Source organism: Petromyzon marinus, chromosome 31 (genome assembly GCF_048934315.1).
Source record: "Petromyzon marinus isolate PM22_M1 ecotype Great Lakes invasive population chromosome 31, UKy_Petmar_22M1.pri1.0, whole genome shotgun sequence".
NCBI lineage: Eukaryota > Metazoa > Chordata > Hyperoartia > Petromyzontiformes > Petromyzontidae > Petromyzon > Petromyzon marinus.
This window is the reverse complement of record NC_133697.1, coordinates 15,064,363-15,082,685: the sequence shown is the minus strand read 5'-3', so window position 1 is coordinate 15,082,685 and position 18,323 is coordinate 15,064,363. Positions and strand designations below refer to the sequence as shown.

The following is an 18,323-nucleotide window of genomic DNA, read 5'->3' as shown; positions in this document are numbered from 1 at the left end:
TATGAGGAAAGGTTCTCCCAAAGGGCCCTAGAGCTCTGCTGGTCTCGAATCAATGCTGCTAAAATTGTGGACACCTACAATAATCCGTGGGATCGACGGACTGTGTGAAACATCGTTTGTTGATGTTTGTCTGTGGTGGGACACAATGAGTAATTCATTCCCTTGAATGGGTCCCGCTTGGAGAGGCGTTTGATCTACTGGACACTGGTGCAAAAGAGCTTAGGGGCCGTCCATAAATGACGTCACGAGATTTTGGAAGATTTTTTGATCCCCCTCCTCGTCACAAAAAGTCAGACCCCCCCTCAAATATGACGTCACAAAGCTCTGCCCTCCCCCCCCAAACCATATTTCCATTATAAAAATGAAACATGCTTCAAATTGCTTTAAACTATTGTCATTGTAGTGATTGTAGTGCATATTTAATGTGGCGCTGCACTCTGATGTTGTAGGAGAAAACATTTATTAAAAAGGTGTTGGAAAGCTGAAATTTAGCATAAAATTCATTTGAAAATATTCAACGTCTAACTAAAACTGCAGATGTTCAGAATATTATATTGAAATTATCTTATAATTATAAAATATTTAAAGTAATTATAACTATAAAAATAGTTGAAACTGTGTAGTAGAACGAAGTAAAATGGAGAGTACAATTATAACAATCATATATTAATTCCACAGAATGAAAAGCCCTGGCAGAATCATTAGAATCAAAATGTTTAATAACAATCAATAAAAAAATGATCAAAAATTATGCGTCTCCATTCTCCTATGGAGAAGCAAAATGCTCCTTCATGGAATAAATAAAAGGTGACCTTAGTCAATTTAAATAATCAAATAGTTAATAATGAAAATTAATCAAGATTAGTGTTATAACAATTCTATATTTATTCTTGGTTCTTTCGGTAAAGGCACGTAGAAGGGAAACAATAAAATAATAAAAATATATAACAATAAAATTCTCACGACGTTTCGACTGCAACACAAGCAATCATTATCAGGCGTGAAAACCACAGCAAGAAAATTTGAAAAAAGTGGCGGGTTTTTTTTAACGTTAGCACCACGGAGAGCGATTTGGCAGTTATTCAAATGGACGAGTCCATCTATTTTGATTTAAAGCTTTCGTGACTGCAGTAATCCATATTCTTAGTTCTTTCGGTAAAGTCACATCGAAGGGAAACAACAAAATAATAAAATATATATAAAACAATAAAAATTCTCACGACGTTTCGACCATAACACAAACGGTCGTCTTCAGGTGTGTTGGTTTGCATAAATTTATTCGACGTGACTTTACCGAAAGAACTAAGAATATGGAGTCCATCTATGTTCGGAAAAGAGGAGACGAAAATAAGTTGCCTCTGTGGTAGTAGTTACATTGGAGAAACCAAACGACATGTATCGGACCGCATTCGTGAACACAAAGCAGACCTAAAACACGGTAGGGACCAACACCTCGGCCGTGGCAGATCACTGTTATATTCAGTAGGCTCACATGATATTGACTTCTCCAAGACAAAGGTTCTCTGCAAGCCATCTGGCTACCATGAGAGATTAGTTCATGAGGCTATCCACATATACAAACACAGAGACAATTTCAACCGAGAAGATGGATTCTGGCTTAGCAATCATTGGAAGGATGTAATCAACCATTTCGAGTCTTAATTGATTGTTCACGCTTACGGTGGCTTTCAGACCGCATGCATTATTTTCGTCTCCCCCCTCCTCTTTTCCGAACATAGATGGACTCGCCCATTTGAATAACTGTCAAATCGCTCTCCGTGGTGCTAACGTTAAAAAAACGCCACTTTTTTCAAATTTTCTTGCTGTGGGTTTCACACCTGATGATGATGATTGCTTGTGTTGCAGTCGAAACGTCGTGAGACTTTTATTGTTTTATATTTTTATTATTTTGTTTCCCTTCTACGTGACTTTACCGAAAGAACCAATAATATGAATCCCTGCAGTCACGAAAGCTTTAAATAAAAAAATAATTCTAGATTTATTTAAAGTTGCGCATTTTGATGTGACATCACATTTCTCAAACCTCCCCCCGCCCTCGTCACACATCGTCACAAATGTCTGACCCGCTCCCTAGGTGTGACGTCATTTATGGACGGCCACTTAAATTTAACACGTAGTAGGCTTTCGCGACCAATATGATTCATAATAAAGGTTTTTAGGTTAGATCGCGTAAGTATATAAAATGTTGTGTCGTAACCCTCCACCACCCAACACAGCCAATTAGTAAGGGATTTGTCACGTAAACAAAACGCAAATTAGTTACTACTTTGGACCACCGGTGTGTTGGAGAGTAAATCGACAATATTTACAATTTGAGTAGTACGACGTTTCGCTGGTAATAAAAAAAAAACTCTATTATGAAAAAGATCTTCACGGCTTATCGGATTCGTCGAATATAAGTATTTTGATGAAAATAATAGTTTGTATCCTTTCTGCTAATAAAACAGGTGTTAAGATGTTAAAATACCTAATAGACACCTTTTCCAAGGCATCCCTTAAGGGTAACAACTATTACTGTTGATTGACAATTCTGATGCAGGGCAGAGAAACTGGCCAATAACAACAAAGGGGCAGACCGGAAACATCGCGACGGTGACATCATCACTCCTCAAGGGGGGACACCGCGGCGCGCTTTGCCGCGGACCCCCGACTCGCGCTACCCACGGGACACCGCGGGACACGCGGCGCGCTTTGCCGCGGACCCCGAATCCCGTTACCAACGGGACACCGCGGGGCACGCGGCGCACTTCGCCGCGGATCCCCAACTCGCGATACCAACGGGACACCGCGGGGCACGTGGTGCGCTTTGCCGCGGACCCCGACTCCCGCTACCAACGGGGAAGCGCGGGGCACGCGGCGCGCTTTGCCGCGGACCCCCGACTCGCGCTAACCAATGGGGAAGCGCGGACTCGGCTCCCCTCCAGCAGCAGAACCAGCGGCGAGTCGCGGATTTCGCGATGAATGATCGGATTGTCACCGCGGTACCATTTGGTGACAAGAAACAGCGGCAGCGTGAGAGCAACACAAACACGGACTGGCGAGCCACGCCGCGTGACGCCTCCTGCCACGACTGCTGTACATCACTGCCAGCAAGCGGCCTTGGTCAATCCACTGCTGGATTAAGGCCTCCACCCTCCCCCCCCATATCTGCCGATCCTCTGCGATGTAAATGATAATCCACCCGTCGATATGCAGCGCGGCGAACTCGATGTCAAGAGCGCCACTCACCTCGCGCACGCTTTGACTTTGTCTACGAACTCGCAGTAACATGGCCTTGCTGATGATGATGCTTGCGCCTTTGCCGCTGTCATTGCTGATGGTGCTCCTGTTGTTGCTGATGATACTGCTGCTGATGGTGCTGATGATAGTGGTGGTGCTGATGGTGTTGACGATAGCGGTGGTGGTGCTGTTGATGGTGGTGCTGCTGCTGATGGTGCTAATGATGATGGTGCTGCTGCTGATGATGGTGCTGCTGATGGTGCTGATGATGATAGTGGTGCTGCTGCTGATGGTGCTGATGATGATAGTGGTGGTGCTGATGATGATGGTGGTGCTGATGATGGTGCTGATGATAATGGTGGTGCTGATGATAGTGGTGGTGCTGATGATAGTGGTGGTGCTGATGATAGTGGTGGTGCTGATGATGATGGTGGTGCTGATGATGATGGTGCTGATGATGATGACGATGGTGCTGATGTTGCTGCCGGCGGCCTACTACGCTCATCGCGGGCCGCCGCCGCCGCCGCCTCTCCCGGCCCCCGACCTGCGTGGCGGCGACACCCGCGGCAGGGCAGCCCCGAGCGCAGCAGCTCGGGCAGCAGCAACAGCACCTCGTCGTCTCCGTCTCCTTCCATGTGACCCGGCGTGTTAGTGTGAGAGATGAGGTGTTAGTGTGAGATGGTGTTAGTGTGAGAGATGAGGTGTGTTAGTGTGAGAGATGAGGTGTGTTAGTGTGAGAGATTAGGTGTGTTAGTGTGAGAGATGAGGTGTGTTAGTGTGAGAGATGAGGTGTGTTACCGGCGTGTTGTTGTGAGAGATGAGGTGTGTTAGTGTGAGAGATGAGGTGTTACCGGGGTGTTGTTGTGAGAGATGAGGTGTGTTACCGGCGTGTTGTTGTGAGAGATGAGGTGTGTTAGTGTGAGAGATGAGGTGTGTTACCGGCGTGTTAGTGTGAGAGATGAGGTGTGTTACCGGCGTGTTGTTGTGAGAGATGAGGTGTGTTACCGGGGTGTTGTGAGAGATGAGGTGTGTTACCGGCGTGTTGTTGTGAGAGATGAGGTGAGGTGGATGAGAGATGAGGTGTTACCGAGGTGTTGTTGTGAGAGATGAGGTGAGGTGGATGAGAGATGAGGTGTTACCGAGGTGTTGTTGTGTGAGATGAGGTGAGGTGGATGAGAGATGAGGTGTGTTACCGGGGTGTTGTTGTGAGAGATGAGGTGAGGGAATGAGAGCGCGTGGATCCGGCGCAGCGAGCTCGGCTCCACGTGTTGCGGGTCACGATCGGCGCAAGGGCGGAGCAATCGAGCGAGTCGAGAGAGTCGATTGCGACTGAACCCGTTCCGATGATCGTGATGATGATGATGATTTGGGATGGGCACGTCTCGTTCTAATCGGAGCCCCGTGTAAATGGCTCCGTGGTGCGGCTTCTAATGCGGAGAAGGCGACTTCGTCACTCCCGCTTGGAATCGTCTTCTGGAGCAGTCCGGTACTGTTGTACAGGGTGGTCCAGATGTCTTGTGACCCCCCCCCCCGATTTCATTCTCTAAAACGTAATATATTTTTTTGAAGTAATGTTTATTTAAAACAGAAATAAATATGCAGAGGCACCAAAAAATTAAGGGGTGAATTATTTGGCGGGTCACAAGACATCTGGACCACCGTGTACATGGCTACCCGAAGGACAGAAGAAGGTCCCACCAGAGACATTCAGCATCATCGTCCAGTAGAAGCGCTTTGATCCACGCGTTCAAGCATTCTCGTGGCCTCCAGCATTCACGTCCTGGTATTGACTGGGGGTGGTGGCCCACTCCCTTAACTCCACGCACCGACCGGGAAGGGCCACAGACTCTCGTCTTCGATGCGAGAGACGAGGTAACCTTTTAGCAAACCCCACGTTTCCAAAAGTAAATGTTATCAATGGACTGGCTACAGAATGTAACAATACAGGGAGCTACACACCGCGTGTAACTCTTGCCCCACGCATATCGGTCCGTCGTGTACGCGGGCGATGTCTATTGGACATCTGTGAAAAAGAGCTTCATAGCTCATCTGATTCCTCCAGTGTAAATAAATATTCTGATGTTGTGCTCTGGCCGCAACACCGACAGCCGCAGTGCCGCTCTCGCACTCATTGTCGGTGAGCCACCACCTCCTGTAGCCTCTGAAGTCACGGCCGTCCACGGCCCCCGCGCCTCTGGGCCCTGCACGGCCCCCACGCCTCGGGGCCCTGCACGGCCCCCACGCCTCTGGGCCCTGCACGGCCCCCACGCATCTGGGCCCTGCACGGCCCCCACGCCTGTGGGCCCTGCACGGCCCCCACGCCTCCCTCTGGGCCCTGCACGGCCCCCACGCCTCTGGGCCCTGCACGGCCCCCACGCCTCTGGGCCCTGCACGGCCCCCACGCCTGTGGGCCCTGCACGATCCCCACGCCTCTGGGCCCTGCACGGCCCCCGCGCCTCTGGGCCGCGCTCTCCCGAGTCCCACAGCTAGACGTCGAGGCCACTCGCGCCAACCCATCGCAGGTCGATGATGATGATGCTCGTCGCGTCGACCTCGCTACAGTCAGAACCTGGTGACCTCCCCCTGATCACTGCAGCCTCTCCCCCCACACCACACCCCCAAATCTTCTTCTCTCGTGTGGCTGCTGATGTAGCTGCAGAGCAACGGCCAATGTCACATTGAGGTGGTGAAGCCAAACAACCGCGTCAGGTGCAGCGGAGGAGTGGATCGCCGTGATTACATTTTGACTTTAAACTTTCGTGGCTGCAGGAATTTATATTCTTGGCTCTTTCACCGAAAGAACCAGGAATATTTATCACCGTGATGTCGCCGTCTCTGTAGATCAGGGGCATTGCGTGACATCCCCAAACGTCGTCTCTTTATCGCTGTTCCCCTTGTGAACGAAATCAACCCCAGACCTTTCCTTAGCGCTATCGACAGCAGGACGTAAATCATTCCACATCCGTGGGCTGGCGTCGTAAATCCAATTAACGTATCCTACACACTCAGCCTACGGGGGTTCTTTATGCGTTATACTCAGGCTTACCTTTTAACTGTAGCGCCTGCACTCCTTTTGTTAATCGATGCGGATAATGGGGCAGTGTTCGGTCGTGTGATAAACAGGCGCGGTGGCTAGGAGATGCTAACCACCTCACCTGGTATACAGGAAGTCGTGGGTTCGATCTCGACCCTGACGCCTGCTGTATATTTGAAGTTTGCGTGTCTCTTTCTCTTCCCGTGGTCGGGTGGATTTTTCTCCGGTGTTTTCCGTTTTTTGCCGCCTCCACATTGAGAAACGACGGCACGCGTTTGGAGTTTTTGGCTGCCATAAATGTCCACGTGACGATGAGAAGCCACTTCGTTGAGCTGTCGTTTGTGGCCAGGCCACTTCTGAAAAAGAGCTATGTAGCTCAGTGGGCCTTACCTGGTAAGATTAAAACAATATATATGTAATTGTTTAGTTTATAACTTGGATTTTCCACGTGTGAAGGAATAGCCGCACCTGTCTACGTGTGCTGCTCTAACGTGTGGCGATGTCCAGATTTCACCTCCCCCCCCCATATGGAGGTATTCCGTCTCAAGTCGCGCGTGCAGGTGATTCGGGAACTTCATCAAAGCTTCTTCCATCAGGCGGAACCATTAATGAGCTCAGGCAAGCCTGTCATGAGAATCGATCTGGCGAGAGACCAGCACTGGTGCTTTATTACAGATCGCCTCCACATTCTAATTATCATTTAATTACCTGCATGTGTCACCTGCAACTGAGAATGGGTGTGTGGAGCGGTAGTTTAGTGGTTGGAGCGCTGCGCTACGAACCCGGCCACCCCAGTTCGATTCCCGCTCACGGCCAACACCAGTGACGATTGAACCGGTTCTGAGCCTCCCCTAGGTAGATTCAGCCTGAAATGAATACCTGGTGGGCCGTGTAAAAGAATCGGCAATGGGGGCCGCGTGTGTTGCTGGACACGGACTCTCTCGCGTGCCGTGCCGACATTCCCAGGTGCTCGCTAACAGCACTTGCCCCAACAGTCGGTTAAGACTCTGCAAGGAATATGGTGTTGTTGGGCAAAATGTGTACGCTCGAAACCCCATCAAATCGCGGCTATAATGCTTTATGTTTCCCAATACAACCTGGAACACTACCACTGTGTAGGTTTCCCAATACAAGCTGGAACACAACCACTGTGTAGGTGATCGTGGCTGTGCGGCACAACTCTCCGATGTGTTTCCTGTTACACCGCGTGTTGTTCGACACGATGTCCGACGTTTCGCGCCACGTACCGGAAGCTTATTTGGGAAAAACCGAGTTGAAGAAAAACACTACGCTTAGAGAAGTCGCTCTCAGGCCATCGGTGTAGGTGCACGCGCGCGTGTCGGTGCGACATCTACATTTAGACCGCATGGCAAGTCGTAGCGGGTCGTACCGCACTCGTCACGCGGAACGAGCACGCGCGCATTAACGCGTCCACTTCGTCAACGCACCGGAGCGAAGTGAATTAACGAGCGCATGGAACGGACGCTCCCATTAATATTCCCCTAGAGCAGCAGGAGTTGCGGGGAGGTGGGGGGGGAGACCCCTTCTCAAGACCATCCTTTATACATAAATCAAATCCCACAGCACGCACACACACGGCGTATGCGATACATGTTTCATGCGAAAAATTATACACATTATACATTCTGGCCGATCTCCCTCCTCTCTAATTGTTTGCAGGCTCCAGGGGGCGTCCGTCGGACTGAATACCAATTGGGGGACTCGCGGAGCGCCGCGCAAACTCCCCTCGCTCGCCTCTCTCGCTCCCCTCTCTCCAAGCGTCTCGCAGCTCTCTGCGCGCGATGCGCGGACATCACGATGCAATGTCGTGCAGCGGCGCGGTCTGGCGGAACAGATGCGTTATTTGACATCATACAACATTTTTGTTGTTGAAGAACCCAGCCTCGCGCGCATTGTTTTTAACCTTGATTGCCTCCTGTGCGCGGGGCCCCGAAGCTTTGTGAAAAGAAAGAGCCCCATTCAGCTGATGCCCCCTTTGTGACGCGTGGCGGCATTGATGCCCACGTGGTCCGCCTCACTCCGCCTGCCGCTCGATTGCCACGGGCACGGAACATGGTCGGTGTGTGTCGGTGTGTGTGTCGGTGTGTGTGTGTCGGTGTTTGTAAGGGCGGTCCTGCACAGATGCCATATTTTCTGTCCGTCTGCTACAGCAGAGGTGTAGGGAATTCCAACAAGACCTACATCTCTGCTTTATTGACCTGGTCAAGGCCTATGATACCATCAGTAGGCCTGGGCTCTGGGTTGTTCTTCGTGCTTTTGGAGTCCCTGATCCTCTCTCACGATCATTAAGGACCTTCATGATGGTGAGCGGGCCCGGGTAAAACTACGTGGCCGGGAGTCAGAGCCATTCCCTGTACACCTTGGGGTGCGACAGCGATGGCCTCTGGCTCCCACATTATTTAACATCTATTTTGATCACGTAGTTCGTGAAGCCTTCAGTAGCTGTACCGGGGGAATCTCCATTTGGTACAGATATAATGGGAGGCTGATCGATGCCAGGGTGCAGTCAAGGGATGGCTCCCTATTGCTCAACCACGTTATGTATGCTGATGATTTGGTAATAGCTGCTCATTCAGAGGAGGAGTTGGAGACGCTGCTGCTGAGACTGGAGCGTGCCACTAAGAGATGGGGCCTTACCATCAGCCCCACCAAAACTAAGCACCTGCCTGGGTATTTTGTACCATCGGACACTCCACCCCCACAACTCCCAATCGGTGATGGGGCAGTTGTGGAGAGAGTGGAGAGTTTCTCATACCTGGGCAGTGTGCTTATGACCGGCTCCAGTTTAACAGCAGAGGTCTCACTCCGAATCAGTCGAGCGGCAATATCTTTTCATCGGTTGCGTAACGCTGTGTGGAAGCTACCTGATCTGTCGCTCCGCACGAAGCTTCAGGTCTTCTCTGCCACGGTCATTCCCTCCCTTCTCTACGCTTGCGAAACGTGGACCCCCTTAATGGGGCATCTTCGCCGGTTGGAAACATTTGGGCTGGCCTGCCTACGATCCATCCTGGGTTTAACCAGGCTGGATTGTGTGAGGAGCTCACAAATCCTTGAAAGATCTGGGCAAGGTCCCATCGGTGAGCTCCTCCGGCAGGCAAGGCTGCGTTGGCTGGGTCATGTAGCCCGCATGCCCAGCCACCGCATGCCGAGGCAGCTTTTGTTCGGCCGGATCGAGGGGGCTGGACGGGCACGACACGGGCTAGAGAAGAGATGGAGTGATGTGGTACAGGAGGACGTGGAGCTGAGTGGACTTGCCGATGACTGGTACCAGCGGTGTCAAGATCGGCCTCTGTGGAGGAGGCTCGTGAAGGACGCTGCTGGGCAGTTGGAGGCAGTCGCCCTCCAACAACAACGGAGGGCGGAGAAGCGACGCTCACAACAACGAGCACAGCAGGTTGGCACAGTAGGGGGCACAGGTGGTGCACCAGCCAGTCATCTCAGTCAGTCGACCCGTGGCACCTGGGTCTGCCCCGTGACCTGCCCGCGGGCGTTCGACACTTCACGTGGCCTCAAGGTGCACATGGCCTGGCACAAGCGTCGTGGTGACGTCACCGCCATTTAGTGGCGAATGGCGGTTGTTGTTGTTGAGTGTGTGTCGGTGTGTGTCGGTGTGTGACCGCGACACTCCCGCCAGGTACTGGACGTCTGTAAAAAAAGAGCTTCACAGCTCATCGGATTCCTCCAGTATACATAAATATTCTGCTGCTGATAAAGGCACAGCACTGTTTATAAGCGAGTCTCTTACGTGCTATGAACGAGGGCTATTGCCCTTGCCGTGGCCTGTTGTGTATTTTCTCTCCCTTCTCACACAGTGGCACTGATGACGGTGTTGAGTGTAAGATACCGTGTTCTGCCGATGATAAGCCGCACTTTTTACACACGGAATTTTCAATCCGTCAAGTTGTGCTGCTTCTGCCTTGAGAGTGCTGCTCAAGCGTACAACAACCACACAACAACCACCCAACAACTGCACAACGACCACACAACAACTACACAACAACCACACAACAACTACACAACAACTACACAACCACACAACAACTACACAACAACTACACAACAACCACACAACAACCACAACAACTACACAACAACTACACAACAACCACACAACAACTACACAACCACACAACAACCACACAACAACCACCCAACAACTACACAACAACCACACAACAACTACACAACAACCACACAACAACTACACAACAACCACACAACAACTACACAACAACCACACAACAACTACACAACAACCACAACAACTACACAACCACACAACAACCACCCAACAACTACACAACTAAACAACAACCACACAACAACTACACAACAACTGCACAACAACCACACAACTACACAACAACCACACAACAACCACCCAACAACTACACAACAACCACCCAACAACCACACAACAACCACACAACAACTACACAACAACCACACAACTACACAACAACTACACAACAACCACACAACAACTACACAACTACACAACAACTACACAACAACTACACAACAACCACACAACAACTACACAACAACTACACAACAGCTACACAACAACTACACAACAACCACACAACAACTACACAACAACTACACAACAACCACACAACAACTACACAACAACCACACAACAACTACACAACCACACAACAACCACACAACAACTACACAACAACTACACAACAACCACACAACAACAACTACACAACCACACAACAACCACCCAACAACTACACAACAACTACACAACAACCACCCAACAACTACACAACAACCACACAACAACCACCCAACAACTACACAACAACCACCCAACAACCACACAACAACCACACAACAACTACACAACAACTACACAACAACCACACAACAACTACACAACTACACAACAACTACACAACAACTACACAACTACACAACAACTACACAACAACTACACAACAACCACACAACAACCACACACCAACTACACAACAGCTACACAACAACTACACAACAACTACACAACAACCACACAACTACACACCAACCACACAACAACTACACAACAACCACTCAACAACCACACAACCACACAACAACCACAACAACTACACAACAACTACACAACCACACAACAACTACACAACCACACAACAACTACACAACAACCACACAACAACGCAACGTCCACAGGCACTGCCCGAAGAGAACAATGTACACACATAGGCGACGTTTCGAGTAATGACCCTTCATTGCCCGAAGAATCGTCGACTATATGTTTGATTCGTCAACTTCATTGTCCTGAAAGTAACATATATACACAATATACGCGTCGGGCAATGTATAAGGGCCTTTGTTCGAAACGTCGCCTATAATATATTACCTTTATGGCTGCGTTTCTGATTAATGTGTTGAGTTTGTGTTCTCCTCCTCTAGGTGTGTGTCACCAGATTTGTGTAAGTTCATTGACAACGGGCACGGGTTTGCGATCCATCTAACTTCTCCGCGCGCGTCTTAAAAATCCGTGTATTGAGAACACGGCTAGCATCGTTGTGGTAGGACCCTGACAATCCACAGCAGGATAAGGTCTCCGCATGCTATGTCGTCAGTCATCGCGAGGGTTGGGTGTGGGGGGGTTATTTGACCATACTTCACCACCGTGGTCAGTGCGATGTTATTGGTTTGTCGATGCTCGAAGGAATTCTGCAGAGTGCTGAATTTCTTTCGAACCGTGTACGTAGCCATCCGTGCGAATCGGAGGTGCGGTGGAAGGACAACAAACTAAACACAAAAAGCAGTTCTAAAGAAATGAGTTTCCTAATATCCGATTGGGGAAGAGCGTTCCAGATGGCCGCTGAAGCGCATCTGAAAGCGCCGCGCGATGCGGTGATCGCCGTCTTTGTTATGGCGCTCGGAACTGCACGCGCTGTGTGAGGACACGCGTGCACTCACGTGTTTCCTGTAGCGTGTACTATAACACTAGCACTACACAACCTGCACTATAAGTTAGGCCTACGCGCATTCATGATAGATATACATTGACAATACAGGATTATTATTGTTGTTGCATCGCAGCAATTGTTCGGGCGCTCGATGCCAATGTCGATGTCTGCTGGCCACGGCGAGAGGGCTTCAGGAGAGAGAGTTCGTGTCGCTTTGCTCTCCCTTTGAAGGATCACAGAACACAGTAGGTTTACTGTGTGGTCCATAGTTTGGGTTACATGGCCACAATCGAACTCCTGAGGCTTGTCTTCCTGTATCTCTATGGGTCTCTATGTATCTCTGTGTGTCTCTATGGGTCTCTATGTATCTTTGTGTGTCTCTATGGGTCTCTATGTATCGCTGTGTGTCACTATGGGTCTCTAAGTATCTCTGTGTGTCTCTATGGGTCTCTATGTATCTCCGTGTGTCACTATGGGTCTCTATGTATCTCTGTGTGTCTCTATGGGTCTCTATGTATCTCTGTGTGTCTCTATGGGTCTCTGTATCTCTGTGTGTTTCTATGGGTCTCTATGTATCTCTGTGTGTCTCTATGGGTCTCTATGTATCTCTATGGGTCTCTATGTATCTCTGTGTGTCTCTATGGGTTTACTGTGTGGTTCATTGTTTGGGCTGCATGGCCACATTCGCTCTATTGTAGTTTTTCTCTTTAATTTTACATTTAAAAAGACGCCACCCTCGCGTGCACAATTAGAATATCATGCAGCGATATGTAAATGCAGGGGAAAACGTAGGGCCGGTTCAGATATTAGTCGCCACTGATGTTAGCCGTGGCCAGGAATTTAATTTAGGTCGCCCGGTTCGTACTGCAGTGCGCTAACAACTGCACCACCGCTCCACCGATTTAATGTGTAGCAATACAATAATAATATTATTATTTTACTTTATAGGTCGATTGTGGTGAATAACCCCTCTTTGATTTTTGGATGACTTTTAAATTTTGCAAAGGCTGATGAGCCTTGTAAAGTCAAAACCCGTCTCAGGTTTGTTCGACTGCTGGGGAAAAAAAATAGATCAGCAGTTTACATTTACCGTTTGATCTCGGTTGTTATTTTATCCTGTTTACTGGAATGTATTTTATTTAATATTCTTGGTGGTGAGACAGACTCTTGCCATTTATCAATTACATATAAGTACAGTTATTACATTTTAATACAACGCCCGGTTATAAAATGGACACATATATACAAGGAATATACAGTCATACTAACATTACATATGAAACACATGTATGTGCAGGCTTACGTATGTACTGTATGTATAATTATATCCACACGTGTGTTTTGGACATATGAGAATAACATACGTCCGTGTATGTATAAATGTATGTTGAACTTCTTTCGCATCGTACGTTTGCCAACCGCGCGAATCGAGAGTTGCGTGAGCTGTGAAGGAGCCGTGGTGGAGCGGTGGCGCCGTGGTTAGCGCACTTCGCTGTGAACCCGGCCGGCGCCGTGAGTTCAATTCCCGGCCACGGCTGTCGTCAGTGGCAAGTGACATCCGAATCGGCCCTGATCCCTCTCCGCCACCCTCCCCCCTACTCTCACCAACCCGCATAATTACCCACGACCGACACGACGTAGGGGAGACCTTCACCCAGAAATGTATGGACATAGGGGTTAAAGTTAATTTCACGTGTTGTTAACGTGAACGTATGATACATGTGTGTATATATATATAAACCACTGCATGTTTACACGTAAATGCTTGAAGCACATTTGTGGTTAAAAGCGTGATGCGAGTGATGTGGCACCGCCACGTGAGGTTCATCTGAAGCCCCTGGACTTCGTGCCCAGTCAGGGAACATTCCCTGCACCGATGTCTGCTGCGGCTTCTGTATAAGAGGGAAGTGATTCGTGCAATTGGACGTGTATTTTTTTTTTCAGATCGCGTTGGGCCTCTTCCAAAACCGGTTTGTATCCCTCTGTCCCGAGTACAAGTCTCGGTATATAACGCAGACAAGTCGAATGTACGGTACAATAAATATCCGATCATGACTATATACACAGTCTCGTTTACAATCCATTGATGAATCAATGCCTGCCCGTGCCGTGTCGATCGTGGAGATTGATTTTGCGTGAGTCGGGAGTGGGGGGTGCAGGAGCGGTTCAGATATCACACACACACTCACACACTCACACACACGCTCACATACACTCACACACACTCTCACACACACTCACACACACTCTCACACACACTCACACACACTCTCACACACACTCACACACACTCACACACTCACTCACACACACACTCACACACACTCACACACACTCACACACACACTTACACACACACACACTCTCACACACTCACACACACACTCACGCACACACACACTCACACTGTCACACACACCTACCCACTCACACACTCACACACTTACACACTCACACACACACTCAAACACACTCTCACACACTCTCTCACAGACACACACACACACAGACACACACAGACACTCACACACAGACACTCACACAGGCACACTCACACACTCACAAACACTCACACACTCACAGACACACAGAAACACACTCACAGACACACACACACAGACACACACACAGACACAGACACACACACAGACACTCACACACACACTCACACACACACAGACACACACACACAGACACACACACAGACACTCACGCACGACAGGGAACTGAACTCGGCTGCGCCACTCACAAGCGGAGGGCGTGGACCGGGCACTGCGCCGCCACTGTAAACAATAGCGCGTGAATAATAATAACAATACAAATAATAACAACAATCATAAAAAAAACTAAAATAACAACAACGGCGATGATGAAGGCTGTCGACAGCTTACGGGACAGGTGGCCCGAGGCCATCTTCACGGCAGCAGCGGCGGCGGCGGCGTTCTGCTCGGTGGAGCGTGGGGACACGGGTGGAGACGCGGGGTGGAGACACGGGGTGGAGACGCGGGGTGGAGACACGGGGTGGAGACGCGGGGTGGAGACGCGGGTGGAGACGCGGGTGGAGACGCGAGGGTGGAACGCGGGGTGGAGACGCGGGGTGGAGACGCGGGTAGAGACACGGGGTGGAGACGCGGGGTGGAGACACGGGGTGGAGACGCGAGGGTGGAGACGCGAGGGTGGAGATGCGGGGTGGAGACGCGGGTGGAAACGCGGGGTGGAGACGCGAGGGTGGTGACGCGGGGTGGAGACGCGGGTGGAGACGCGAGGGTGGAGACGCGGGGTGGAGACACGGGGTGGAGACACGGGGTGGAGACGCAAGGGTGGAGACGCGGGGTGGAGACGCGAGTTGGAGACGCGAGGGTGGAGACACGGGTGGAGACGCGGGGTGGAGACGCGCGGTGGCTATTAGTCTGGAACCGCACACCGCACACGGGGCAGGCGAATGGGGAGAATGTGGAACTCGCGCAGCTGCTGAGCGGTAATTAAGCGGTTCAAAACGCATGCTAATTTTTCAAATCATACAATTGCGTAACAAAGTTCTCGTGTAATTTTAACTGGCTGCAGTTTATGTAAAACATGTTTAATGGTGCGGTGTGTTGTTTCTTTCTTTCTTCCTCCAGCGTATATGTCCATCTTTCAAAATCCACTGCTGGACGCAGGAAGGAATTGGAGTGTTGGGCAGTGTTTATTTAACTGATTCCGTTCGGCTGCAGCTGCAGCCCATTATTGATCGGTCCGTCGTCTTGCACGCCCGCGATAGCTTTAAGTTACCGTGCTATTCCAGACATCGTTCCGCGGGTATAGTATATTTGAGAACATTGTAGCGTAGGTTTTAACGGTCGTGCTGTTTTCGTTCAACGCGCTGAGAGCTTCAGCATCTGAGAGCCTGCGGACAATTATTCGGTTCCTGAAATAGCTCCCAGCACGTGGAGCGAAACGTCGGACATCATGCCGAACAACACGCGGCACAACGTTGAACACAAATCGGGAAGTGTACAGAAAGGAAGAACCCGGATGTCCAGAATGATGCCCTCATTCGAGACCCAAACATCATCGCACGCCCACTGGCTTGGACATTCCTCCCCAAAGACACAGGTGGTGTGACCATCAACTTGCATCAGGACATCAACAGAACCGATGCGCACACCTCATTCATAAACGTAAAAAATAATTACCAGCCACAGTAGTGCGATTGTGGTCATGCAATTCAGACAATGGACCACACAGTCAACCCACTGTGGTATGCGCTCCTTCAAAGGAGGAGGAGGAGGAATAGGAACACCACGAACTCTCTATCTCTCTCTCTCTCCTGAAGCCCTCTCGCCGTGAGCACACCTCAACATTGGCATTTAGCTTCCTGGACACGTTGCCACACGCAAGAGTGTCATAGGGGGATAAGAAAATCCTGCAGCGTATACTCTGCGTTTAACGCGTGTCAAGAAAGCTCCCGCCGTCAAATCAATCCCACTTGTGCTATCGACGTTAGGTAACGAGACATCACATAACTACTTCTGAAGTCACTTAATGTGCCTTCTTTATCCGTGCACCTCACCAGGGAACTAACTTTGTGTCATTTATATACCCTGAAAGAAAGTATAGCACGTCGATGAACCCAACGTGTTTCATTTTTGAGTCGTATTATTTTGCAAAAACAAAAAAGTTTAAACCCAAATTGAACGCGCTGTGTTTTTCAGTTGTCCGTGTCGCCAATTTGTGACTCGGCTGAGACCACCATCACCATCGTCATCATCGTCGGAGAACCTGGTTTGTTCACGGGCAGCTGATACCCGGGATTGAACTCGGCTCCTCAGTTGCTCTGTTCCCTAAGGCTCCCGACCGCCTTAGGGCTTATAATAATAATTGTAGTGAACTGTTTAGACAACAAGTTATATATAAAACGTACGAAATTGTTACATGCTTACATAACTGCCTTAACACTACACGGAGTGTATGCGCACTCACACATAGCTCTATGTGTGGATTGTACGCGCCGATTAATGAATGGGGAGCGGTCGTACACTTTCAAGAGCGATATTATATAAAGTACCCTAAACGTTAACCTTCTGATTGTTAACTCTTCACTTTACGCACGCATCGCAGAGTATACAAGAAACTCATCATGGTTGTTTTCTTCTTCGAGAATTAAGACTGTTTCTGCGAATATTTTCAATGCAATTTCTCAGAACGTTCTGGTCGCCCGAGTAACAAAGACACGTGTGTGTGTGTCCCCCGTGTCGGCACACACTTACACAGACTGTTGGGGCTGCGGCGAACACCCTGTGACGGCCGTACACGGCTCACGATGGGGTGGTGGTGTGGCATGCCCGGCCGCCTTTGTCTCCTCAAAGGGGATGTGTATACACCGCACCAGGGGCTGACTCGTTAAAGGCCGAGTCGACCTAGGGGACCGGTTCACTGATGTCAGCCGTCAGCACGAATCAGAGTCGGGTCGATGGACGTCGAGGCGCGCACTGCCCTGAACACTGCACCACCACTCGACGCAGCCCGCATGCACACGTGTGTGAACATGTCAACACGTGCGTGAACATGTCAACGTGTGTGAACATGTCAACACGTGCGTGAACATGTAAACGCGTGCATGAACATGACAACACGTGCGTGAACATGTCAACACGTGCGTGAACATGTAAACGCATGCATGAACATGACAACACGTGCGTGACCATGTCAACGCGTGTGTGAACATGTAAACGCGTGCATGAACATGTCAACACGTGCGTGAACATGTCAACACGTGTGTGAACATGTAAACGCGTGCGTGAACATGTCAACAAGTGCGTGAACATGTAAACGTGTGTGAACATGTCAACGTGTGTGAACATGTCAACACGTGCGTGAACATGTCAACACGTGTGTGAACATGTAAACGCGTGCGTGAACATGTAAACAAGTGCGTGAACATGTCAACACGTGCGTGAACATGTCAACGTGTGTGAACATGTAAACGCGTGCGTGAACATGTAAACGCGTGCGTGAACATGTAAACGCGTGTGTGAACATGTAAATACGGGAAATGTAAAACCCTGCAGTAGGTAGTCGTGTGCGACTGTGGTCGTCCAGACCAGAGAACG

The 18,323-nt window shown here is 49.7% G+C and overlaps 1 protein-coding gene and 1 long non-coding RNA gene across 4 annotated transcripts in view; one reads left to right on the top strand and one right to left on the bottom strand.

Moving 5' to 3' along the window:
* Positions 1 to 3,945, bottom strand: part of LOC116947902 (uncharacterized) — a 136,815-nt gene extending 132,870 nt beyond the window's left edge. For all 3 annotated transcript variants that reach the window (XM_076071151.1, XM_076071153.1, XM_076071152.1), the window contains exon 1: positions 3,250 to 3,945. In XM_076071151.1, coding sequence (XP_075927266.1) covers positions 3,250 to 3,875 — 626 coding nt within the window. In that variant the 5' untranslated portion in view covers positions 3,876 to 3,945. The remainder of the gene's footprint in view (positions 1 to 3,249) is intronic.
* Positions 3,769 to 8,688, top strand: LOC142929585 (uncharacterized). Its single transcript, XR_012945743.1, has 3 exons — positions 3,769 to 3,905; positions 3,942 to 4,031; positions 4,085 to 8,688. It is a non-coding gene; the product is annotated as an uncharacterized LOC142929585 (long non-coding RNA).
* The last annotated feature ends 9,635 nt before the right edge of the window (positions 8,689 to 18,323 follow it).